The sequence below is a fragment of the Candida tropicalis genome (assembly GCF_000006335.3).
Source record: "Candida tropicalis MYA-3404 genomic scaffold supercont3.7, whole genome shotgun sequence".
NCBI classification, from domain to species: domain Eukaryota; kingdom Fungi; phylum Ascomycota; class Pichiomycetes; order Serinales; family Debaryomycetaceae; genus Candida; species Candida tropicalis.
In genome coordinates this window covers 1-25325 of record NW_003020059.1, presented here as the reverse complement: position 1 = coordinate 25325, position 25325 = coordinate 1, and the positions used below count along the sequence as shown (strand labels likewise).

Here is a 25325-nt window from a genome sequence, read left to right as displayed (position 1 = left end):
AAAGGAGGAGAGTTGTATAAGTAACGCAAGAATGATCTGTTTAAAATCCAACCGTCGTTCTGCTCTTTTCTTTTCCGTTCTGATTGATGAGGATGTCACGACGTTGACGATGACCGGGATATGTTTTTGCGGCGAACGGAAATTTGCACGAGACAGGACAAACGGTGCGGGAGGCAGGCAGGGAGGAAGGGAAAAAATAAAAATCTACCACCATCGTCAAGACCAAACAAAAAAAAAAAAAAACGCGACTTCAGTAATTCCTCTTGTTTGTTCATGTGATGGATTTCTGTTCATACTGCCACAGAGAGAAATAGCTACATTTGTCATGCCGTTGGTTGATCATATCGAACCAGGTCCAGATACCATCAGAGTTCTACTAGCAACAGACAATCATGTTGGTGTTTATGAAAACGATCCAATTCGTGGAGATGACGCGTGGAAAACTTTTGAAGAAATAACCCAACTTGCCAAACAACAAGACGTGGATATGATAATTCATGGGGGTGATTTATTCCATATAAATAAACCATCTAAGAAATCAATGTATCATGTTATAAAATCATTACGTTCAAATTGTATGGGAGATAGACCTTGTGAGTTGGAACTATTAAGCGATCCATCTTATTTGGCCAATGGTGTGGAAGAGATCAACTATGAGGACCCTAATTTAAACATTTCTGTTCCCGTTTTTGCAATTAGTGGTAATCATGACGATGCTACTGGAGAGGAGTTTATTCTGGCCATTGATTTATTAGCAGTCACTGGGTTGATTAATCATTTTGGTAAAGTTCGTGACAATGATGAGATTACTGTTTCGCCTGTGTTACTACAAAAGGGGACAACCAAATTATCCTTATACGGGATGTCAAGTATCAGAGATGAAAGATTGCATAGGTTATTTAGAGATGGGTCAGTCAAATTTCAACGTCCTTCATTACAAACCAACGATTGGTTCAATTTTTTGGCATTTCATCAAAACAGAACAGAGCATAGTTATATTTCCACCATTCCGGAGAACTTTTTGCCTAATTTCATAGACTTTATTTTATGGGGTCATGAACATGAATGTATACCACACCCACAACATAATGCAGAAACTAAATTTGATGTTCTACAGGGAGGTTCATCTGTGGCGACTCAATTAACTGAAGGAGAAAGTGCACCCAAGCACGTATACGTAATGAATATCAAAGGGAAAAACTATTCCATTGAGGCTATAGAATTAAAAACAGTTCGTCCATTTGTCATAAAAGATATTGAGTTGCTGAAGACAGATCTCATTCCTGGTGCTGCATCACGAAGCGATGTCATTGCGTATTTGACTGAAGAAGCCGAGAAGGCGATTGAAGAAGCTAATAGGGTATTTAAAGAAAAGAATGGACATTTGTTTACTGGAGAATCTGAACTGAAGCTCCCATTGCCATTAGTTAGACTACGCGTGGAGTATAGTGGGGGATTTGAAATTGAGAATGTGACAAGATTTTCCAATAGGTTTGTCGGTAAAGTAGCCAATGTCAATGATGTGGTTCAGTTTTATAAGAGAAAAGTACCGCCACGTCAGAAGACTAGCTTAACAAAGAAAACAAAATTTGATGCGGATTTGCTTGAGGAGAAGTTGAGCGAACGTAAGGCGAACGATTTGAAATTGAAAGATATCGTTAGTGACATGTTGAAACAAACCCAATTGACATTGGTACCAGAAGACGGGATCAATGAAGCTGTACAGAAAACCATTGACAATGAAGATAAGAATGCGTTAAGTCAATTTGTCACTAGAGAGATAAAAAGAGAAACTAAGGCATTGTTGAGTATTGATATTGATGAGAGTGAATTCCATGGTAGTGGTGAGAAGCACGCAAAGTCTTCGTTCAAACAATTCTTGCTGCAAATCAAAGAGTTAAGTAATCCAATTGACTTAGACTCGATTAACAGAGACTTGGAAAGTGAACCTTCAAAGCCAAAATCCAAAAATACAAGAAAGAAACCAGCGTCAAAAAGTAAAGAGATGATACTAAGTTCAGATGATTCGGACATTGAAATGTTTGTTACAGAAGATACTCGCCGTGGTAAGAGTAGCCGAAAAGCCAAGTCTTCTAAACCAAGTTATGCTGAAGACGATATCCAAATACTAAGTGACGAAGATGAATATGTACCGCCAAAGAAATCGACCGGGCGACGTCGTAGATAAATAATTGTGTATTTTTGTTTTTCTTCTTTCAATTATACAGTAGTAGATTGTTGAATCAATTCGTCAATGTTAAAGTTTTCATCACCTTCGTTGAACTCTTTTAACAACTTTGTCTTTTCTGGGTATTTCCCACTATAGAATCGTTGCAAATTAACCACTAATAAATGAGCTTCATCCATGGTGATACCGCTTTCTTTATCCACATATCCATTCATCAATACAAGATCCTTATCTTCAGCCAATTCCAAATGGAAGGTCAATGTGGTATGTGGCGAAGCATACTCGCCGTGCAATTTGTACTCAGCCAATGTGGTAAACATACAGTTTATTGTTTCGGCTCCAACAAACTGCCATTGGACATATTGCAATTCATAGCCGTCTTGCAGTGGTTTTGGAACCGGTAAAATAAATTGCTGGTATTTGAATGCATTGACGTACAATTCTGCAAATTGCAAATGGGATAAAACAGCATGTAATGCACGATCATTACTGGCAAATCTAGCATTCCAGATTTTAATTATATCATCACGAGGTAATTCTCTAGTCTTTCCAACATTAACGAAATCGTCTAAAGTCTTGTATGGTAATTTTGGAGTATCTGGATCGATCTTACCACGAACTTTAATGGTGCCATCTTTCTTCTTTTCTTCTTCTTGTTTCTTCAACAACTCTTGTAATTCCTCGGTTGGATCAACACCGCCAAGCTGAGTTCTGACTCTTTCGATTTCATCTTGGAATCTCTGTTTCAATTCTTCAACAGGGATACCCAACTCTTTGGCTTTCTGTTGTAATTTCAGGGAGTATTTCTCAAAAACCTCATTTCCAGCCAATTTCTCCATTCCTTGGGCAACATTGGAATCACCAAGGTTCACTTTAACATCTTGGATCTTATCACTAAACTTATCCTTCAAACCTTGTAAATTATCAACATTTTCTTGTTTTTCCTTTTTCTCTAATGGTTTTTCATATTCTTTGAAGATTTTCTCAGAGGGGTCCAGCTTAGAGGAATTGAGTCTAATGGATTGGATCTGTCTAGATACCCTGATTAAAGGACTAGTACGTCTTAACACTACCCTTGATAACATTGCTGTTGCTTAGTAGATGAATCAAATTAGAGATTTTAGTATATTTTTTTTTTTTTCAGATTATGTTTGAAGTTTATTTTTCTCTTCTCATTGGCTTTGATGCGATCTGAAGCTTGAGAAAGAGAGAGAGAGAGAGAGAATCTTGGAACCAAATAGAATAAATTTTTGCAATCAATTGATTGCTATTCAGGGGGGTACACTCCCTATGGAACATCTTAGAAGTTTATATTTACAAAGATTTTTTATTTCTATTTTTTACTATCATCAGGTTTTGGGAGATCTAATTTTTGTTCAGAAGGAGCGTCGTCTTTCATTTCTTGCAATTTACTCTTCAAGTCTTCTGGAAGATCATTGAACTCAACAACGTTGGGATTAGTTTCAATTGATTCACCTTTTGAATTCAAGTATTGTTGTAAGTCAAACTTCTTGTTGTATTCCATGAACCCTAAATTATCAGCAATCAAATGTCTTGATTTACAAGATGGACATTGAACAACGACAGTTCCATGATCGTATGATTGTTTGGATATATTATGACTGGATCTATTGTTACAGATATTACAAGTAAACTGTAATAACAACTCACCCTCTAGTTTGTTTGGCAAAGTGGCACTGCTTTGAAATCTTCTAAAAGTTGTAACATTATTGGCTGGAAAGTTGAAATGACGAGGCAAAACTGACACAGTGGCAGCTTTTACAAATAATCTTGAAGTTAACCCGGTCTTTATTAACTTTGTATGACGGATAGCTCTGGAAATCATGTTGGTGGGAAATCAGGTAGATGTGGAGATGATGAGAAAAGAAGTGTAGAATAATTCGTAGAATTTTTTTTTCTTTTTTTTAAAGTTCTTCCCGCGTTAAACCATTCATCACAAATTTTCACCAACCATCGAGATACTATCATTTGGTAATATCACCTTCATGACATGACGAGCAGTCACATACCTTCGTCTGTACGGAAATTGCTCCAAATATATAAGTCATTATCATATCAGCTCAATAATCTTTACCCCCATGATGTCAGTGCATATTTATCTTCCACAAGTGATCTACAAGTAATCAACAACCAATGGCAGTTACTACGAAACAATAGGATCAAAGGAGAAAAACTTTCATCGGTTCTGGACCTTGATTCCCATATGTTTATGAACCCTATACAATTTGGTCCATACGAATTGAAGAAAACTTCACAGCTATTTGACACAAGCAAAAAACCATTAAGAAAATCATTGATCCCAAATACAAATAACTCTAGTGTGAATAATGGGAAATATGTCTCAAATGTGGAAAACGCTATTAGATCATACTACTCACCATATGGTAGTCTTCCAAAAACTAAAAAGTTGCAGGATGCATTTAAGTTTTATGCTACGCAGTTTGATAGTAATATCCCAATAACACTACTATTCAAATCAACCGCTGATTTGTTTTCCACCTTCCCAATGAGTCATTATGATGCATCATACGTAGAATTCAAAGCAGCGGTGGATGATATCAATGCAAACCATGGAACTGGGTATCGTTTCTCGAGAATCCAAAATATAGATTTGTTTAATTTGGCATTAAGGTACAATAGTTTCATGAACACTACTGTGAAAGATGATACTAATATTCCGTGGGAGAAAGTAAATCAGGTACAAGATTCCTTGGTTGATATGGTGAGACATACCCAAAAAGTTGACATCATTCAGACTTCTACAGGTAATCCTACAGCATCAAATGATTTGTATTTACGTGAATATCTTTCAGAAGACATTGACACAAAATTCATTGATTCTAGAGAAATCATGGACTTCTGTGAACAGATGCCTTATACTATACGGATGACCAACTATTATATGATGAATATATTGGATTTATTTGAAGACAAGCACAGTTTGTTTGTACGATTGTTGGAATCAACAGACATGCAGATCATAGGAGCACGATTATGGTTGAAGAATGGTCAACTTAATGAAATTATAAATGAGATTATAGAAACTAGAAATGATGGATCAAAAACAAGTTACGAAGATTTATTGAAATTGACTCATGTTCCTGACAAGAATGATGTTTGCTTAATGATGGAATACTTGGCAACTAAAGGGTTAGTCAGTGTTAAGCAAAGTGCCGATAAAAATGCATTGTATCTTTTACCATAGGACAAATTAGCAAGAAATTCGTTTGAAATAATATTTAATGTATATAATTTTTTGAACTATTTTAACTTGTAAAGTAGTTAATTGCAGAGGAGTTTAGTATATAGTTAGTTAATCAACCTTTGACTACTATAAGAACTAGGACTAATCTTGTCCATCACAACAATGATGGCTTGAATTCTACGAGTCATTCATGAACAAATATGATACACGTGGTCTATTGTTTTGTTGTTCAATGACTTGCCGGACAAATAACTCTTTGAGTTCCAATTAAACATGTTTTGGTTAATGATAAGTCCGATTCATGTGTCAAAACTCACGTGTCAAATATTGTATTGTCATAATTACTACAGGATACGTATCTCAACGGAAGTAAAGCACGATTTCTATCTTGGATTGAAATTTCGTTCAAAATTTTAACGAATTTCAAAGTAAATGTTACTTACCGATTGAGTTTTTTTTTTTTTTTAACAATACCTACTACAACAAAGATATTCACTTTACAAGTTGCGATTCTTGTCATATACATCTACATACTAGATATATTATAAAATACACAACTGCGTAATTCATAGCATTATTTATAATATTCTGGACCTACATCCCGAATCGGCGACACATTTCAAAACGCGACACTGATCAACAAATACGAGTAAATATCATTGGTTCTTCTTGACCTTCCTCTACAGTCACTTCAATGAAAAGACAGAATTCAACACGTAAACATGTATTAACCCTAATCTAAAAAACAAAAAAAAAACACAATACAAAAAGAACTAAACTTAAGCAGATGGAGTCATAACTTGCCAGACTCTGATAACATTATCAGTGTAACCAGCAAACAAGTTTTGACCATCAGCAGACCAAGCCAAGGAGATAGCTTCTGGGTCTTTAGCGTTAGCACCAATAGCAAATTCTGGTTTCAATTCATCCAACAAGGATCTTTCTTGCAATTTGAAGATCTTGATACCAGAGGTGGTAGCAGCAGCCAACCAGTATCTGTTTGGAGAGAAAGCCAAAGCGTGAACTTCGGATTTAGCATCCAAGGTGTACAAAGTCTTGTTTGAGTTCAAGTCCCACAAGATGATAACACCATCTTTACCAGCAGAGGCACACAAAGAACCATCTGGAGACAAAGTGATACATGAAATGTAACCGGTGTGACCAATGAAATCAGCGTTGACGGAGTAGTCAGTCAAATCCCAGGACTAAAAATTAAGTTAGTAAAATAATTCTAAAGAGAATATACAAATTCTTCTCCAACTTGGTTTGATATCAGAGATCTTGGTGATAAATGATATGTCTCATTCGAAAGCTGGCAAGCCATCGTCTGAAGTAGCAAATATAAGTTGTTCATCACATAAGACCAAGATAGACGAAGAATCGTTAATAAGTAATAATAGTAAATAAAGAAACATACCTTGACAGTTTTGTCCCAAGAAGCGGAAATGACAGTGGAGGATTGGTCAGATGGGGAGATTCTGACAGCAGAAACCCAATCGTTGTGACCGTTCAAAGTAGCCATACATTCACCAATGGTGTTCCAGACTTTAACGGTCTTGTCTCTGGAAGCAGAAACAATTTGTCTCAAGTTCTTGGCAATGGAGACACTCATGACATCACCTTTGTGACCAACAAATCTTTGGGTGGTTTCACCAGTTTCCAAATCCCATAATCTCAAAGTTCTATCCCAAGAAGCAGACAAAGCGTAGGCACCATCAGCAGAGATGGTAACATCTTGAACGATGTGGGAGTGACCTTTGAAAGATTTCTTTGGAACACCGTATTGGTTGTCTTCACCACCGGTCAATTTCCATCTAATCAAAGTCTTGTCTCTAGAACCAGACAATAATAAATCTGGGTGAGCTGGAGTGGTGGCAAGGGAAGTAACCCAACCGGAGTGACCTTCTAAGGTACCTCTTAAAACTAAAACTTCTTGGTCAGCCATTGTTGATTGTAGTAGCGATAATGAAGAAAGAACAAAAAAAAATATGAAAAGTTTTCAGTATATATTTTTTCCTCTGCTTCTCCCTTTTAAAGAACTCAGATTGAGTGTGTGTGTGTGTGTGTGATGAGGTCGTGCATGTACCAATAATATCGACAAGTATGAGGTGGATTCACGGTCCTCACTTTACTAGCGTTCTGAAATTTGCGCGCAGAAAAGTTAAAAACATCAACATATTTTCGACATTGTTTGTGGAAAGCTTATCTCAAACCACCGTCGCACACACATGTCTACCAAAATCACCATCATATCAGGAGGTACAGCCACCAATGAGTTAGTACCATTATTCAAGAGACTTTCACCTAACGTCTCATACATCTTACCGATTCTGGACAATGGCGGATCAACTTCGGAGATCGTGAGATTTATCGGTGGGCCGGCTATAGGAGATATACGATCAAGACTAACACGATTAATCCCTGATCATCAGGAGCCATTACGCAAATTGTTAAGCTTTAGATTATCCCGTGATCCTGTAATAGCTAAACACCAATGGAATGAGATTGTCGAAGGAACTCATCATTTATGGGCGCCAATCAATGTGTCCACTAGAGAAATCTTTCGTGCATTCTTTGTCCATCTCCATGTTGAATTGTTGAAACGATCAAAACACCAGATTTCCAATAAAAACAAGCAATTTCGTTATGAGTTGGCCAATGTGGGGAACTTATTCTTAACTGGAGCACGATTGTTTATTGGATCATTGGATAGTGCCATTGAATTGTTTTGCCGATTAACCGAGATCGATCCATCTATTGAAGTCTTGCCTTGTATAAATACAAACTTTACTTATCATATTAGTGCTATTTTAGAAAATGGATTGATCATCACGGGACAGTCACAGATTTCTCATCCTTCTGATAATGCCCATTATCCACCACCAATACTTACCACCAGACCCAGTTCCCCACAACCATCGAGTCCTGGTTCATATATTTCATCAGACGAAGACGAATCAGGTAATGTCCCACAATATACTCACCCAGAACTAAAGAAATCACAGTTACATTTCTCCAAGCTGGAAAATATTGAGCCATTGTTGTCGCCAATAAAGAGAATTTTTTACGTGTCTCCATACGGAGAAGAAATCTGTCCCACGGCTCATAGTAAAGTCACATCTACCATTGCCAACACCGACACGTTGATCTACTCCATTGGGTCCTTGATGACAAGTATTGTGCCAATTATTATTCTCAAAAATATGGGCAAAGCCATTTGTCAGAGCCGCAAGAAAGTCTTGCTTCTAAATGGTTGCCTTGATCGAGAAACGTTTGGAATGACTGCTGTGGATTTCATCAAGGTGATTGTACAGCTGGCAGAGTACAGCACAGGAGGTACTACCACTAGTGAGTGGAACAAGTACATCACACATTTAGTCTACATGAAGGATTGCAAAATCAAAGTCGATGTTCCGTTGCTTACTTCGAAAAACATTACGTGTGTAGAGGTTGACAAGTTGGACAATACTGACTACTTTGATCTTGCAGATTTAGAAAATGTATTAGCTAGAATTATTTAATCATACCAAATTTTAATCAACTCTTCACTGACCGCCGATGGAGTCAACACTCCCAAATCAGTAATCAATGCAGTAATATATTCATGTGAAGTGAAATCAACAAACCTTGTAGCCAAAAATTCGTCACCTGCGTGGTTGGACTCCTCGGCGTTGAAATCAACCGCTGGAATAGGTAGATCATTTGGTGCCAATGGGAACAATCTAACAAACTTGTGTGATTCTGTGGCAACGTAAAATGGTTTGTTGTTAACCTTGGCCAAACACCCAATTTGATAAGTACCAATATGATTTATAACACCCCCACTTTCAGCAACACCTTCAGCACCAACCAAGATCTTGTCCACTTTATGCAAGACATACCCCACTGCATTGTCAACAATCACTTCCACAGGAATATCTGCTTCTTTCAACTTCTTGGCCATGTAGTACCCATTACCAGTTGGTCTACTTTCGGTAACCAACACTTTGAATCTAATCAATTTTTCTTTCTTGGCTTTCAACAACAAACTGTAGACAACTCTGGAATAGGAATGCACTAAAATCGTATCGTCATCTTTGATAAATGGAACACCATATTCGGCCAGTTTTTCTCTAGACTCCTTGGCACGTTGGACAAACAATTCTCCATTTTCCACTAAATTCTGACTAAATGACTCCCAGTCAGAATAAACATTGGTATTTCTCAAGATAAATCTCATAAACAAATCACATCCAGCAGATAAAGAAATATTGTTCGGTATAGATGCTTTCAACAACTCAATGTTCTTCCCCACCAACAGGATCAACTCTGCTGATGTAGATGGCGATTTGATGCGCAACATGGAAACAAGTGACTCAATTGCCGCTATGGGCATGGTCATTTCCTTATCTTCTCTTAAAAACTTAAGATATGTTTCGGTGATATCAAACTCGGTCATTTGGTTGATAATAGAAAAACCCATCATGAAAAAAAAAAAGGACGAAAAATTTTTTTTTCTTTTCTCTTTTTCTCTTCAGCAATGAGTTTATTCGTAAGTGACGAACCAACCGACGAGATTGTCATCAAAAAGGAAATCATCGAAGAAGATGTTGATGAAGATGATCCTATAGTTGAATCCATTCCATTGTACATGAACGCATTACCTGAAAGAACCAAACAGTCTTTACATGTTTTACAATACCCAGGTCGTCCTAAATCACGTCCAAACACAGCTGCATGCCAAACATCGATCAAACCCAACTCGAATTATCTCCAGATTAAAATCCCTTCAGACACATCACAATTTTTTGATATTGATAAGCTCGAAGACTGGGGTGAACAGATTGCACACCAAACTGTCCTGGGGGTGTTGGACAGTACCGATGAAGTGGGAAATTATATCGCCAAGATTGACGCAGAAAACAAGCGCGTAATTTTAATCCCTATTGATAGTTCAGTCCAATTGAGATCAGATTTTAAATACATTGATGATCTAGATGCTAAAAAGAATCAACAAAGGAAACAAATGGAATCCAGTGCAGAAGCTCCTGCAAATGTGCAAATCTTACAATCGGCTGCTAAACATTCGGTAAGCTCTGGTGAGTTTCTGCACGCATTGGGTGATTCCTTAAAACTGGTGAAACGATTTGAAGAAGAGGAATGGGTGAATTTGACCTGGAAGAAAGGTGATGATGAGGCTAGTAAATCAACCAGAAAACAGCTACTCGATGGGTGCGATCATTACACATTAGAAAGCAACACTACGTATGATGAGTATATAGATCAGATTATCAATAATTGATAGTCATCGCGCAAAGAAAAAAAAAATGTATAAAAAACGAAAAATTCTTGCGGAAAATGTATTGCATCACTTTCTCTTTCTCTTCGGTACAACGATGGAAGACGACGGATTGATATTGAATTTTGCTACTGGTACTACCACCACTCCAGCAGCCAAGGTCAAGGTAAAAGGAGGAAGATGGAAAGAAAGAAGAAAACTACAACTACAAGGAAGATCCACTGGCGTTAACAGTATCCCAGTAGACGAATCGAAAAGAAAACACCCTGTTGAAGAAAAGGAAACACCAGCGAAGCGTGTGAAATTTACAGAAACCAAAGGTGAGTTTGGTGGGAAGAATGATTCATATGTGTCTTCGTTGTTTACCAACAGTGAGGTGATTACCAGTAAACCAACCACCAAGGAAGTGACATACTTGCCATCAAATGCTCCGATCAAAGATGCCACAACATTTGCAGGTTTGGGATTAAATGACAAGTTGTCGTCACATTTAACAGAACACTTGCGTTTCAAGTACCCTACCAAGATTCAACAGTTGGTTATCCCTAATTTAATTACTACCAATCAAGATTTATTTGTCAAAGCACAAACAGGGTCCGGTAAGACATTGTCGTTTGTATTACCTATGTTTCACAAACTTATGATGGAAAACAAGTACAAGATTAACAGAGAGTCAGGGTTGTTTGGTATTATTTTGACCCCAACAAGAGAATTGGCTACACAAATTTATGGTGTGTTGGAAACCTTAACACGATGCCATCATCATATTGTCCCAGGTATTGTTATTGGTGGGGAAAAGAAAAAGTCAGAAAAGGCAAGGTTAAGAAAAGGGTGTAACATATTGGTGGCCACTCCTGGTAGATTGGCTGATCATTTGGAAAATACAAAAAACCTTGATGTGAGCCAACTTAGGTGGTTGATTTTAGATGAAGGAGATAAATTGATGGAATTAGGGTTTGAAGAGACCATTAGCAAAATCACATCACAGATCGATGCCAACAGCAAGATTAACGAGACACTTGATAAGTGGCAAGGGTTACCAAATAAAAGAATCAACATGTTGTGTTCTGCGACTTTACAAAGCAATGTCAAGAAACTCGGTAGTATTGTGTTGAACAACCCAGAAATGATATCAGTGGATTCATTCAAGAATGTCCCAGGAACAATCACATTTGGTGAAACCGAAGAGTTGAGAAGTACTGCTCCTGATCAATTGGTACAGAATGTGCTTGTTGTACCTCCCAAATTAAGATTAGTCACCCTTGACGCTTTATTGGCAAAAGTATCCCTGACAACAATGGTGTTTTTTTCCTGTTCTGATTCAGTAGATTACCATTTTGACGTGTTTACCAGAAGTGAGAAAGAGTCTACTGATGATGCCAAAGGGGTGGATGCGCCATTGCTTGGACCTAATACTGTTGTTTATAAGCTCCATGGTTCCCTTCTGCAACAAGCACGTACTACTACATTGCAATCATTCATCAAGGATAACACCACCAAAACCAAGATCTTATTCTGTACTGATGTTGCTTCCCGTGGTTTGGATTTGCCAAATATTGCCAACGTTGTTGAGTTTGATCCGCCATTCACCATTGACGATCATTTACATAGAATTGGTAGAACTGCCAGATTGGGTAACCAAGGTACTGCCACATTGTTTTTGTTGCCGGGTAGTGAAGAAGGTTATGTTGATGGGAAGTTGAAAGTGGTGCATCCAAAAGAAGGAAGTTTGCGTATTCAAAACTACGAAGAAGTATTACAGCAAGGGTTTGCAGAAGGTAGTGATAAATCAAAGGACAACAAGATTGGGAAATGGGATATCCATGCCACGACCTGGCATCTTGACGTTGAAAGATGGTTATTGGAGGATCAAGCAATGTTGAGCAAAGCCATACAGGCATTCACCTCACATATCAGAGCATATGCCACACATTTATCATCTGAACGTGAGTTTTTCAATGTCAAACTTTTGCATCTTGGGCACTTGGCCAAGAGTTTCGGGTTGAGAGAAACCCCTAAAAAGTTGGGTAAATCTGTGGGTAACAATAGTAATTTCACCGAATCAAAGAGAGGCAAGAAGGAGGACCCGAAAAAGAAAATGTTACGTATGGCCAAGATGGCTGTTAAAGCTTCAAGTAGTGAATTTAATTATTAAATATAGATTGCCAAAGACCGTGGTTTTCTCCAAGTACATAACCTATAGTTTTCCTTTTGTAGTAATCACCGTCAATCTTTAAATTGTCTATAACATCGTCTAATAATATAGCTTTACCAATAGCAATACCATCACCCAACCCTGGATGTTGTACATTAACCACGTGTACATGGAAATGATAATACGATGGTTGGTAATGAATAAAAATTCTCAATTGGTCTTTTGCCAACGGATACTTTTCTGTAGTAACTTTGATTATTGTATCCTGCAATTCAGTAAGATATTCCACGTGTGATGCATCGAAATCTCTAACACTGGAAATATCCATACGGTTAACAATACAGCACAAGTACAATGTCTGCAAGTTGATACCATCCCATTTCATATCTGGTAACAATACAAACCCGTTAGGTGATTTATCGTGGTGAATAAATGTTTCACTTTCCTTGCCTTCAAATAGAATATTGTAAACCCACTTCAATCTGTCTCCTTTCATGGATTTAATATACGGGATGACATATTTCTGGTACATCTCAGGAGTTTCCCTAATGTAATGCAATTTCTGATCGTCATACTTTCTAATGTGTGTTTCTGTAGCTGGGAAAATCAAGTTTAATTTAGCACCAGGGGAATCAACCAAATCTTGGTACAAGTTGACCTTGGACCAGTAGTAAACATCGTTAGAGTTTATTAACGAGATGTCGGTGATTAATTTTTGTAATTGGACCAGATCTGTATGAAACAGGGATTTCTCAATAGTAACAATGGCATTCTGTTGATCAATCTCACCAAGAATGGAAATTGTCTTGGTTTGACTATCTGCTTTGAGTAATCTTGTAAAGGTGAATTTGTTAATAAGTTGCTCCATTGGTTGAACAAATGCAGTGAGAAAAAAATTTTTTTTTTTCTTTCTCAATCTTTATTCTATTTAACTACCTACATGAGTGGTACTACTACTTTCTGATGGATTCTCTTCTTCTTCTTCCTCTTCATCGTCATCATTCATATCGAGACATATCCAACTTGGCCACGCTAATTCTTCACGAAGGATATTTCTCAACTGTTCTACCAAGAATCTCTCAACTTTACCGACATTTCTCAATATATTACTCTCTACTTCTCCAATCTCACTTTCGATTTTGATTTTCTTGATTATATCAATTGGGTTGTTCTTTGTGTAGTACTCAATGCTTTGACTGTTGTTGAACTCAGGGATTGTTTCGTCATTGACATCGCATAAGAATGATAAAAATACTGCCTTCTTCAAGTATGCGATTGTAGCTATTGAATGGATCTCAATATCAGTGATGTGCAATTTTATTGGTAATGAAATGAAATTCGGAGACGGGTAATTCACCAACAAATTGACCAATATGTTCATATGCAAATTCCCCTTGTAGTTGAACTCAACAATCAATTGTATATCATTTTCATCGTATAACGGTTGTTTTTGCTTTATGGATACCCTTCGTGATGAAAAATAGCTTTGATTCAATAGATTAGTAGGGGTTTCCGATCCTGTTGGCCCAATATTTACACCAAATGGATGAAGAATAGACTGAAACGAATCTCTAGATCTGTTCATCGGACGTGGTGACAATGGTGTTGCATCGGGCAAAGGAGATCCAGTTCGGTTGAAATTTAATAAATGAATACCTTCAGATATGGTACTTAGTCCTGGACCATCGTCATCACTTTCATCGTCTTCATCATCATCGTCATCGTCATCGTCATCACCAGTATACTCTTCTTTAGGTTGTTCTGTTTCAGGACTATCGGTTGTATCTTCATAAAACTCGTCAAACGGGTCGCCTATATGTCGTATTGTGATTTCTGGAGGAATTTCGCCAAGTTGAAAATCGGTGACTGATAGATTAGAAATATAAGAAGGTAATGATAACTTTTTAAATTGTTCATCAAGAAAACTCTGAATTGATTCATTGATGGTGTTGTCAACTGTTAGGTTTTCCCATTTTATATCAAATGACATTGTTGTTGTCGGTATACCATGATGATGTGATTTTTTTTTTTTCGTGTAATTTTTTTTTTGTTGATGTGAGAGAACAACAACTGTTTATAGAGGTCGCGCATGGACACTACACTCAACATAGTTAACCACCACAACCACCCTAAGTCTCTTACATGGCCCTTGCTAGCAAGACTCCACATTTCGGGGAAATTATACCGACTATGACTCTTTCTTTTTTTTTTTTTTCTTTGTGCGCCTGTTTCGGCATAACGGGAGACTTACAGCACAAAACAGAAAAAAGCATACCGTTTGTGAATTGCTTTTTCTCTATACCCTTCGCAACCAATAGAGTAAAATGAAAAATTTTTCATCCCTTTAACCACTCCTTTCTTTCATTCATTCAGTTAATCATGATTGCCCCAAATTTACTTAGAATCATAGTGATTGGTGCAGGTTTAATCGGCCCTCGACATGCATCGCATGTAACTCAAAATCAACAGACAGAATTGTTTGCAATAATAGATCCCAACCCTGCAGTGGCAGAACTAGCCGAGTCGTTGAAAACTTTGTACTTTCCAAGCATACAGTCATGTATTGATCATTGTGTGTCCAACTCGATCCCGTACCCTGATGGTGCTATCGTCTGTACCCCCAACCATACCCATACCAGAATATCCATGGAACTAGCCAGTCATGGTATACACTTGTTGATTGAAAAGCCTGTATCGACTATTCCCGAAGACGCCAAAGCACTAAAGGAATATTGTCAAGAAAAGAATGTTAAAGTTTTAGTTGGACATCATAGAAGATTCAATCCGTATATCATTGGCACCAAGGAAAACTTACACAAAGTTGGTCAAATTGTTGCAATCCAGGGTAGCTGGTGCTTGCGTAAACCACAAGAATATTTTAATATGTCACCTTGGAGAAAAGATACCAAAACCGGTGGTGGTGTATTGTTGATTAATTTAATCCACGATTTGGACTTGTTACAGTATATGTTTGGTCGAATCCACAGAATCTATGCTGAACTATTACCACAGCAGAGAGGCCATTCCACCGATGAAGGTGCAGCCTTAACCATTAAATTTGATAATGGAATTACAGGTACATTTATCTGCTCCGACAACGTTGTTTCACCATTTAACTTTGAAAATGGTACTGGAGAAAATCCAACAATCCCAAAGCACAAAGAACTTGCTGGTGTGTATCGTATATTTGGATCCAATGGTACTCTTTCTGTGCCTGACATGACACTATTCCACCAAGAAGATTCGTCATGGACAAACCCAATCCATGAATCAGAGCTCAATCTCGATGCCGAAAAGTTACCATTTGATTCACAACTAGACCACTTTGTTGATTTGATTCGTGGCAATGTCGATGAGCCATTCTGTACTATTGATGATGGTATATCTGCTTTATTGTGTATTGATGCGGTTATGAAATCCATAGAAACAGGTATGCCGGTGGTTGTTCAAGATGTCAAAAAAATACATTCGTCAAAGTAGTAGGAATTAGTGTATAGATTAAAAAGTTTCGCAACAAAGATTTGTTTTTGTCCCTGTTCACACGACTTCTTTTTCATTTTTGAATTCTGCGCACCAGTAAAAATCATGGAAAAAAAAATTATTCATCTACAACATCTAGAGGTCAACAAAAATAACCCACAACCATGTCTAAATTTGTTATTCCAACAGCATTGAAAGAATTGAGATTTCACTTATCACAAACTGGAGAAGCATCAGTACCGGTCAGAAACTTTTTAACCAAAAACTACTCAGGTTTGAAATCACAACTGAGTTATAAATTGCCAATCTTGATTAGAGAAAGTTATGGAATCCCACCAACATTGACTGCCAGATTCGAAAAGGGTGAAGAAGTCAAGAGAAACTTGGAAGGTTTAGATGAAGCAGGTGTTGAAAATGCATTAAACGAATTATTGAAAAGATAAAGGGGTATAAAGGCATATTAAATATATATATTTATTCACAAGAGTTTATAATTTGTATTCACCAACTTGGTAAACACCCCAGCCTAAACTATACAGGGCAGCATTGTAGAGTTCTTTGATGTTTTCATTTCCGGTGGATGCAATACCACCAGCAACAACGATTGGTAAGAAATGTTCCAAAGTAGGATGAGCTTGTCTTAATAAGGGGTTCTTGTGCATCTCATTGAAAGCGGCCAACAATTCGTTACCCTTTTTGGTTTCGACTGTTTTTGTCAAGAGTTGGTTGAATGGCTTGACATAAGGTAAACCAGCTGGGTAGCGGAAACCAAGCCCAAGATCTCTCAAATTGTGAACCGACATACCAGAACAAATTACCAAACCAGACAAGTGCTTCTGTTTAGATTCGTCCCAAATCAACTCATTCTTGAACTTACTCAAGACTTGGCCCAACTTGAAATGCTTATCAAAATCTTTATCATTTGAAGTCAATGAAACTTGAATAACAGCAGTTTCTGGCAAATCCAATCCTTTCTCTTCGGGTTGTTGTTTGGACTGAGTCGTGTAGTCACTGAAAGCCACCTTGAACGGAACCCACACACCGTGATCTATACCACGGTTGGTAATGTTCGAGTTGAATCCATTCTTTTCCAATTCTTGTTTGATCTCATTTGCAATAAACAAATTGTTCTTGGTGTGGAACTCTTCTTTGTACATGTAATCAGGAAATCCATAAAAATCGTAAATCAATGGGTTTTCGCTGGTTTTTGGATAGTTGATTTCAATCAAATTGGTACCTGAACTTTGCCAATGAGCACTGACAACGATTATGTAATCTGGTTTCCAGTTTTTCTTGATATTAGTACCGATTTTCTTAACAGTATTCCAGGCACCTTTATTACCAAAATCGTCATTTTCATACATAAAAGTGGGACCACCATGGGAAAAAAAGTATGTTGGGAACGGGTTTGGATTTTGTATGAATTTCTTGGTAACAGCACTCATAACCGCGGTGTTCTTGTTGTAGTAATAGTAGTAATATAACACAGAAAGAACTATTGGAATAATGTAAAGATTCATTTGTTGAAGAAAGAAAAACTACATCCAATAGCGACAGTTTAATCACGATTTATACTAACGATGCTGATTATTAATAGACATTAGACCATGCGCGCACCAGTTGATATTTTACTAAGATTACAAATCCGACTTGTAGACGCTACTAATTTTTTTTCTCTCTCTCTATTTAAATAGATCACTGTTTGTCCCCCCTCGGAAGTCGATTGGTATCGTAAAAAGAGAGATTAGCCAGTGATATTCTTCTGTGTTCCTTTCTATCCACAATAAGTAAAATTGCATTTTAATAGCAATGTATGTGGACAATTATACATAACCTTTGAATGTGCCGAAGCTTCCACACGTTTTCGCCATTTCATCAACAAGTTATATTTCCCGCAAGCCAACGAATTAGATGTCTGTTCACCAGGTGAAATATTAAATGTGTTGATTGTAATGTATCTGAGATGATGAGGGCATTGTACGCTATTCGGCTCCCTTAAGGGAATTTCAAGTTACTCTTTTTGTGTCATTCACATTTTTTTTTTTTTACATAATAAATATTAATAAAGAGAAAAAATCAAAACAGAGAGGAAAAAATGGCAACCTACAGTAAACAACAGCAATTCCATCTACCTTTTTTTTTTTTTTTCCTTTAATTTCTTTCATCTTTTTTTTTTTTTATTTTACAACCTACCTTTATATCATTAAATAACAGAAGATCAAACAAGTGTCAATGCCAGGTTTGTTCAATAGAAGAGTATGTTATTGCTGTTTTGAATTGTGGAATGTTTGATAGCCGTCCCACAATTTCCAGATCGTCTAAATCATTACTAACAACATATAATTAGAGACGCTCAGAGTCATATCAAGGGTTCAACAAATATGCCCATGAGATCAATGCTTATCATCATCCTACTCAACAATATGGGCTCCCGGTTAATCAACAATCGCCCCAGAGAAGCCCTTCGATGACTAGTGCGGGACAAGCGGCGGCTGCTGCTTTGAAGATGCACTCTACCCCAGTTAAACAACAACAACAGCAACAGCAACAACAACGACCTAACAGTCAAAGATATTATACAGCTAGATCAAACTCAATGACCACTGGTAGATCCAATTCATTGAGACTGTACACTTATAATCCCAAACCGTCATACAATGTGGGTAATGGTAGTGGTAGAAGCTACAGTTTGTCATCGCGACACAGCTATAATGGTCGTCCAGGGGTTACATCACCATTACAACATGAGTATATACACGAAGAGGGTGGTGATTTGGAAGAAGAAGAGGAAGTTGTTACAACCAAAACCACCAGGGTGGTTGACTCCAGTGGAAGAACCACCTCAATTACTACTAAAACAATTAGAACATTGCCAGATGGATCCAACATTATTGAAACAACCACTAAGAATATCTCCCGTCCTACTTCTAGATTGAATAGTATGTCGTCTTCTGGTAATGCTAATCGTGGTCCGGTTGCAGCAGATGTCAATTTGGGAATGATTGAGGAATTTGAAAACTTTGATTATTCCAGATCAGAACTTGATGCTGAATTAGATGGTGCTGAGAAGTTGAAATTAAACACAGGGGATTTGCTGACATCTCCAAAACAACAATTAGGAGCTGCATTCTCGCCAGCACAAAACTATGAAAGAACAACGTCATTGAATAGTGTCGGCAAGCCAAGATCTATATTGAAGAACTCTGCTGGTTCAATAAGACTGTCACATGTGGAGCCATTTGTTGCCAATGGAACCCACCATGAATCACCACCATCATCTATCAGATTCAATCCAACTGTGCAAACAAGGCAGTACAGCCCAAAGGAGTCACGGGTGAAGGTTAAGAAGGAAAAATTAACCGATGAAGAACTTTATGCTGCTGCATATAAAGCTGCCAACAAGAAAGTTTTTGGTGATGGCGCAGAAGTAGTTCAGCCCCCACCGCCAGTTGCTCAGCCATCTTCACCGGAATCAGCAAAGAAATCCAAATACAAGTTCATTCCACTTTCTCCACGAGAACCACCACAGCCAACAGTTGTATCTCCTAAAGTTGAACAGAAACCAGTTGTTGTTCCAGAAGCTCCTAGGTCTCCTAATTATATCTTGACCATGAGAGATCAACCGCAGCGTGCATCGAGCCGAAGAGAACGTTTGAAGGAAGAGAAACGGTTGGCAAAAGCTAGAGCTAAAGAAGAAGAGGAAGAGGAAAAGCGTCGATTGAAGGAAGAGGCTGAGGAGGACAAGAGAAGGGCTAAAGAGGAAGCTGAGGAAGACAAGAGAAGAGCTAAAGAGGAAGCTGATGAGGACAAGAGAAGAGCTAAAGACGAAAAGAGGAAACAAAAGGAGGATGCTAAATTGGCTAAAGAACAAGAAAAAGGAAACAAGAAACGCAAGTTTTTGGATAAGTTCATCGCTAGAAGAAGAAGTTCTGCAAGCTCACATTCTGTTATAACGGGTGAAGCACCTGTTGCAAATGGTGTCGCAGAGGCTCCTGTTGTTGCTGCTGCTACTTCTACTGCTCCTGCTACTGTTGTTGCTGCTACTGCTACTGCTACTGCTCCTGTTGCTGCTGCTGCTGCTGCTGCTACTGTTCCTACTGCTCCTGTTGCTGCTGCTACAGCTCAAGTCCCAGCTCAAGTCCCAGCTCAAGTCCCAGCTCAAGTCCCAGCTCAAGTCCCAGCTCAAGTCCCAGCTCAAGTCCCAGCAACCAATTCCAGTCTGAATTATGATGCAGTCCCAGCTGCAACTATTCCAGATACTACTACATCTATTCAAGTTGCTAATGGCAACACAGTTAAAGATGCTGTCGTTGAACCTCCACTGAAACCTGAAGTGCAACCAGAAACTATTCCTGAAACTATTCCAGAGCCAATCATTGAACCGCCAACTGGTGAAGTTGATCCAATCGTTTCTCAAGAACCAGTAGAGGAAATACCCAAACCAAACATAAATGATGGTGAACACGATCATACAGAGGGGTCAAAAACCATAATAGGTCATGGGAAATTTTATTATCCGAAGGATCCTGAAGGTGTTGTTCCTGATCATTCTAAAACACCGGTAGCTCATCAAGTTGCTAAAGAGTCCGTACAGGATACGACCGGACCCGTTGAAGCCGCTAATCAACATACAAGCAATGGCAATTCTGATACAGCTGGAATTCTGACTGATTCGCATATTTATTATTCTGCATCTGATTTGAATGTCAACAGACCAAATGGTACTAGTTCCCCTCTGGATGTGGTTAAAGTGTCCGTTCCTAAATTGCAATCAACTACTTCTTCCCAGACCAACCTTGATAGTATTGAACCAACCCATCATGTTCCAGTGCCTCATTTACAGCTGCTCGATGATAATACCGTAGATGTGGAGTTGGATAATGTGGAGGACGACGATGACGAATCTGCCGTTGCGGTTGATGTCATTGATGATTACAGGTCTACCAGTGATGAACCAATTGTTGAAGCTCCTATAGAAGCACATACAGAACCGATACGTCAGGAACTCCCACCACCAAACGTCCTGTCCACATCAGTAGGAAACACCCCACAAATCACTGCTGTTCCAGTGATGAAACCCACAGTTGATGCTCAAATTCCGGAACCCGAAGTACCTCCAGCTGAATCTACAGAACCGGTAGAAGAATTGGTTGTAGAGAAAAAGGCAAAGGAAACAAAGAGGCAACGTTTTCTTAAATTCTTTGTTTTGTAATACTATATATATTTTGTCGTAATCTAATGCATATTTGTTATTTTTGTTTTCATCAACCGTTGAAGTTTTGCTAGTATTTTGGGACAAAATTCCACCAAAAAATAATCATTATGTGCATACTACTAACATGGATAAGTTGATGATTTATTATAATTCTACAACACATATTCTACGTATATGTACCTATCATGATGACTGGTGATATACTTCATGTTGTTCATAAAATTGATCATTTCGCACGTCCTTTTGATTTTATTTTTTTTTTTTTTGGTGGTGGATTTTCAGGACCTTTTTTTCTTTAAGCAAAGAAAATTCTCAACAACTAAACAACCATCAAATCAACAAAGAACAATGATCACTCCTGATTTATTACTAGATCCTCAATTGAAGTACTGGGTATTATTACCTATCTCTGTGGCAATGGTATTAGTTGGATTGTTAAGATCCAATGCCACTTTTTTACTACAAACCCAACCCAAATTGGAGGCCTACAAGACTGTTCGTGAAGGTCAATTTCTTCATCGTGCTAGATGTTTCCGAGAAAACAATTCCGTTTTGAATGATAGTGACTTTGAAATCCGCAAGAAGTATTTTATTGATAAATTAAACTCCGATGAGTTTATTGCCAAAAAACCAGCTGCCAATGGTGCTGAAGACCCCATGGCGGCTCTCAACCCAGGATCCAATGAAGCTCTTATGCAAATGGCCAAGGGGAACTTGATGAGTTATATTCCACAAACTGTGATTATGGCATGGGTTAATTATTTCTTTGCTGGGTTTGTTGTTATGAAATTGCCATTTCCTTTAACTGATGGATTCAAGAATATGTTACAAAGTGGGGTTAACACTCCGGACTTGAATGTTAGATATGTATCGAGTATTTCATGGTATTTTGTTAATTTGTTTGGGTTGAAACCTATTTACTCTTTGTTGATGGGTTCAGATGAAGCTGCAGAGTTGATGCAACAACAAGGTCAACAACAACCACAAATGCCTAATTTGGGTGGTCCTGGTGCTCCACAAGCTGATAAGGTTTTCAAAGGAGAAGCCGAAAACATTCAAATTTTATCCCATAAGAGTGTTTTTGATGGTGTTGTCGATAGGTTCATAGAGAGATATAGTTGAGATTACGTAATATAGAACATCGCGGAAAAAGGCAGAGAAAAAAAAAAAAAAAAAAAAAAAAAGAAAAATCGGGAAACTTACAAATTGCCATCTCTTCTTTTTCTTTCCATTATTAATATCACCAACCAACAATGTCTACAACAACAAGTAATGCACCACCTACAGTTATATGTATCGGAATGGCGGGTTCTGGGAAGACCACATTTGTGCAAAGATTGAATTCACACTTGCATTCAAAGAAGACCCCGCCATATGTGATAAACTTGGATCCAGCGGTTTTGAAAGTGCCATTTGGAGCAAACATTGATATAAGAGATTCAGTCAAGTACAAGAAAGTTATGGAACAATACAATTTGGGTCCAAACGGGGCAATTGTCACATCTTTGAATTTGTTTTCCACCAAGATAGATCAGGTTATTAAATTGATTGAAAAGAAGAAGGATAGAATAAACAACGTTGTTATTGATACACCTGGTCAAATTGAATGTTTTATATGGAGTGCCAGTGGTGCTATCATTACTGAATCGTTTGCCAGTGAGTTCCCTACAGTTATTGCATATATTGTTGACACCCCAAGAAACACCAGTCCGACCACATTCATGTCCAACATGTTGTATGCTTGTTCTATATTGTACAAGACCAAGTTGCCAATGATTGTGGTATTCAACAAGACTGATGTTACCGATTGTGAATTTGCCAAGGAATGGATGACTGATTTTGAAAGTTTCCAGGCAGCTGTTAAAAAAGACCATGAGTTGAATGGGGAGCAAACCAGTGGGTATATGAGTTCTTTGATCAACTCAATGAGTTTAATGTTGGAAGAGTTTTATTCAAACTTGGATGTGGTTGGTGTTAGTAGTTATACTGGAAATGGGTTTGATGAGTTTATGGATGCCGTTGATAATAAAGTGGAGGAATATAATGAGTTTTATAAAGCCGAGAGGGAAAGAATTTTGAAGCAAAAGGAAGAAGATGAAAAGAAGAGACAAGCCAAGTCTTTGAACAAGTTGATGAAGGATATGAAAATGAGTGACAAGAAGGACTCGGAAGTGTTGTCCGATTATGAAGACGATGATGAGGAAGTAGACGACAAGTACCAAGGGGAAGTATTGAGAGATGAGGATGAAGAGCCGGAAAGAGAATACACATTTCCTGAAGATCGTCAAGGAGAGGTTACATCTTCGACCGATGCTGATTTACAAGCTCGATACCAACAGGCATTTGAGGCAACGGCAAAGCCTGCTTCCTCTAAAACTGCGGAAGACATTGCCAACTACATAAATAGAAGTCAGTAAATGTATTTAATCTATAGTCTGTATTACAAAGAAAAAAGTGTATCAATTTCGTAAGGTTTGTGAAACTCTTTTTTGAAAATCAAGTGTGGTTTATGTTTGGCTAAATGTAGGATTGTTTTCCCAAACTCAGAATTACACCATGCAAACCAAGGTCTGGTGTAGTCTTTTCCGTTTCTTGAATTGACGTTTATAGATTCGTGCATCAACCCTAGTTGGCCTGTTGTTTGCATTACCAATTCCAAACTGTTCATGATTTCCTCGTCGTCGTCGGTAGTACGGATTCTCATCAATAGCGACATTGGCCAGGCATTTTTAATACCAATGTGGGGGCCGCCGATACCTTCGAAATAGTAACCTTTCAAGTAGTATGGGTTGCCTTCTTTGGATAGGATCATCTTTCTGGTATTCTGATAAACTTCGTCGTCCACTGGCTTGTACCCCAAATCAGGAATGGACAACAATGAAGGAATGTTTGCATCATCCATGAAAGTAGCACTTCCATAACCATCGACTTCATAAGCGTATACTTTGCCGAACTCTGGGTGGTTGATAATACCGTACTTTTCAATACCAACACTTAATGTTTCAATAAAACTATCAACGGTTTCAACAATCAAACGGTCTCGTGGGATATTGTCGTTGTTGATGAAATTCTTTCTTGCTCTTTTTAATTCGGTGTACATGTGGATGTTTCCTGGGACAAAGAACTGCAATATTGTGGCATCGTCACTTGGTCTGAATGCACTTCTGATTAAACCAGTACCGTAATTCACCGGATTACCCACACCTCCCAATGGTAGAGTTTCCGATCCGATGTTTGTATTTCTCTGGAACGAGTAGTAAAACGGCAAAGCTTGTCCTGTTTCTTCATCAAATGACGGGACGCTTTCTCTGCGCAAGACGACCAATAGCTTCTCCAATGCTCTTATCCACACATTATCGATGAAACTTAAGTCACCATTTGAATTTTCAAAGTAATCGTTTGTCAAAGTTAAAAAACTGGCCAAGGAATCAATCTCGTACTTGCACTCAAAAACTTGTTTCCAATTTGGGACGGGGAACACCGAATCAAAAGCAGTATTTCCCTTTTTGACACCAGACCCAGGTGGTGGGTGGAATGCATTACAGTATGGACTATCAACAACATAATATGCTTGGGTGTTGATTGCGCCTAGAATTAAATTCTTCAATTTAGGATCGTGTTTAATCAATGGTTGGTAAACTGATAATTGTCTTGCAGCATCACGCAACCATTCAGCGTGGATATCACCGGTGACGATAAACGATTGTGGGAAAACTCTGGAGTCACCTCTAGGGGTGTTGCCCCCTCTATTCTTGTGCCATAATATAGTAGTATCCAAAGTGT

General features: G+C 38.1%; 18 protein-coding genes across 18 annotated transcripts; 10 read left to right on the top strand and 8 right to left on the bottom strand. All coding sequences in view use genetic code 12, as the record gives it.

Annotated features, from left to right (window-relative positions):
- Positions 1-31: 31 nt before the first annotated feature.
- Positions 32-2188, top strand: MRE11 (MRX complex nuclease subunit; the record flags this gene model as incomplete). Its single annotated transcript, XM_002550516.1, has 1 exon — positions 32-2188. One exon carries the CDS (start codon positions 32-34, stop codon positions 2186-2188), a length of 2157 nt encoding a protein of 718 aa, XP_002550562.1.
- A 32-nt stretch (positions 2189-2220) lies between these two features.
- CTRG_04859 (uncharacterized protein) lies at positions 2221-3273 on the bottom strand (the record flags this gene model as incomplete). Its single annotated transcript, XM_002550515.1, has 1 exon — positions 2221-3273. One exon carries the CDS (start codon positions 3271-3273, stop codon positions 2221-2223), a length of 1053 nt encoding a protein of 350 aa, XP_002550561.1.
- A 248-nt stretch (positions 3274-3521) lies between these two features.
- On the bottom strand, positions 3522-4034 carry CTRG_04858 (uncharacterized protein; the record flags this gene model as incomplete). Its single annotated transcript, XM_002550514.1, has 1 exon — positions 3522-4034. The coding sequence occupies one exon, from the start codon at positions 4032-4034 to the stop codon at positions 3522-3524; it is 513 nt and encodes a 170-aa protein (XP_002550560.1).
- Positions 4035-4199: 165 nt separating this feature from the next.
- CTRG_04857 (uncharacterized protein) lies at positions 4200-5414 on the top strand (the record flags this gene model as incomplete). The annotated part of the gene is made up of 1 exon (XM_002550513.1): positions 4200-5414. One exon carries the CDS (start codon positions 4200-4202, stop codon positions 5412-5414), a length of 1215 nt encoding a protein of 404 aa, XP_002550559.1.
- A 779-nt stretch (positions 5415-6193) lies between these two features.
- ASC1 (40S ribosomal protein RACK1) lies at positions 6194-7359 on the bottom strand (the record flags this gene model as incomplete). The annotated part of the gene is made up of 2 exons (XM_002550512.1): positions 6194-6619; positions 6832-7359. The coding sequence occupies 2 exons, from the start codon at positions 7357-7359 to the stop codon at positions 6194-6196; spliced, it is 954 nt and encodes a 317-aa protein (XP_002550558.1).
- Positions 7360-7642: 283 nt separating this feature from the next.
- Positions 7643-8935, top strand: CTRG_04855 (uncharacterized protein; the record flags this gene model as incomplete). The annotated part of the gene is made up of 1 exon (XM_002550511.1): positions 7643-8935. One exon carries the CDS (start codon positions 7643-7645, stop codon positions 8933-8935), a length of 1293 nt encoding a protein of 430 aa, XP_002550557.1.
- Positions 8932-9879, bottom strand: GCN3 (translation initiation factor eIF2B subunit alpha; the record flags this gene model as incomplete). Its single annotated transcript, XM_002550510.1, has 1 exon — positions 8932-9879. One exon carries the CDS (start codon positions 9877-9879, stop codon positions 8932-8934), a length of 948 nt encoding a protein of 315 aa, XP_002550556.1.
- Positions 9880-9933: 54 nt separating this feature from the next.
- On the top strand, positions 9934-10695 carry CTRG_04853 (DNA-directed RNA polymerase III subunit; the record flags this gene model as incomplete). The annotated part of the gene is made up of 1 exon (XM_002550509.1): positions 9934-10695. One exon carries the CDS (start codon positions 9934-9936, stop codon positions 10693-10695), a length of 762 nt encoding a protein of 253 aa, XP_002550555.1.
- A 25-nt stretch (positions 10696-10720) lies between these two features.
- DBP7 (putative ATP-dependent RNA helicase) lies at positions 10721-12847 on the top strand (the record flags this gene model as incomplete). Its single annotated transcript, XM_002550508.1, has 1 exon — positions 10721-12847. The coding sequence occupies one exon, from the start codon at positions 10721-10723 to the stop codon at positions 12845-12847; it is 2127 nt and encodes a 708-aa protein (XP_002550554.1).
- CTRG_04851 (5'-(N(7)-methyl 5'-triphosphoguanosine)-(mRNA) diphosphatase) lies at positions 12837-13715 on the bottom strand (the record flags this gene model as incomplete). Its single annotated transcript, XM_002550507.1, has 1 exon — positions 12837-13715. The coding sequence occupies one exon, from the start codon at positions 13713-13715 to the stop codon at positions 12837-12839; it is 879 nt and encodes a 292-aa protein (XP_002550553.1).
- A 60-nt stretch (positions 13716-13775) lies between these two features.
- Positions 13776-14837, bottom strand: CTRG_04850 (ERMES complex subunit; the record flags this gene model as incomplete). Its single annotated transcript, XM_002550506.1, has 1 exon — positions 13776-14837. One exon carries the CDS (start codon positions 14835-14837, stop codon positions 13776-13778), a length of 1062 nt encoding a protein of 353 aa, XP_002550552.1.
- A 389-nt stretch (positions 14838-15226) lies between these two features.
- CTRG_04849 (uncharacterized protein) lies at positions 15227-16327 on the top strand (the record flags this gene model as incomplete). The annotated part of the gene is made up of 1 exon (XM_002550505.1): positions 15227-16327. The coding sequence occupies one exon, from the start codon at positions 15227-15229 to the stop codon at positions 16325-16327; it is 1101 nt and encodes a 366-aa protein (XP_002550551.1).
- A 164-nt stretch (positions 16328-16491) lies between these two features.
- On the top strand, positions 16492-16770 carry CTRG_04848 (uncharacterized protein; the record flags this gene model as incomplete). Its single annotated transcript, XM_002550504.1, has 1 exon — positions 16492-16770. The coding sequence occupies one exon, from the start codon at positions 16492-16494 to the stop codon at positions 16768-16770; it is 279 nt and encodes a 92-aa protein (XP_002550550.1).
- A 45-nt stretch (positions 16771-16815) lies between these two features.
- Positions 16816-17847, bottom strand: CTRG_04847 (uncharacterized protein; the record flags this gene model as incomplete). The annotated part of the gene is made up of 1 exon (XM_002550503.1): positions 16816-17847. The coding sequence occupies one exon, from the start codon at positions 17845-17847 to the stop codon at positions 16816-16818; it is 1032 nt and encodes a 343-aa protein (XP_002550549.1).
- Positions 17848-18794: 947 nt separating this feature from the next.
- CTRG_04846 (uncharacterized protein) lies at positions 18795-21539 on the top strand (the record flags this gene model as incomplete). Its single annotated transcript, XM_002550502.1, has 1 exon — positions 18795-21539. One exon carries the CDS (start codon positions 18795-18797, stop codon positions 21537-21539), a length of 2745 nt encoding a protein of 914 aa, XP_002550548.1.
- Positions 21540-21749: 210 nt separating this feature from the next.
- Positions 21750-22664, top strand: CTRG_04845 (uncharacterized protein; the record flags this gene model as incomplete). Its single annotated transcript, XM_002550501.1, has 1 exon — positions 21750-22664. One exon carries the CDS (start codon positions 21750-21752, stop codon positions 22662-22664), a length of 915 nt encoding a protein of 304 aa, XP_002550547.1.
- A 131-nt stretch (positions 22665-22795) lies between these two features.
- Positions 22796-23959, top strand: CTRG_04844 (GTPase; the record flags this gene model as incomplete). The annotated part of the gene is made up of 1 exon (XM_002550500.1): positions 22796-23959. The coding sequence occupies one exon, from the start codon at positions 22796-22798 to the stop codon at positions 23957-23959; it is 1164 nt and encodes a 387-aa protein (XP_002550546.1).
- Positions 23960-23982: 23 nt separating this feature from the next.
- On the bottom strand, positions 23983-24642 carry CTRG_04843 (uncharacterized protein; the record flags this gene model as incomplete). Its single annotated transcript, XM_002550499.1, has 1 exon — positions 23983-24642. The coding sequence occupies one exon, from the start codon at positions 24640-24642 to the stop codon at positions 23983-23985; it is 660 nt and encodes a 219-aa protein (XP_002550545.1).
- Positions 24643-25325: the final 683 nt, after the last annotated feature.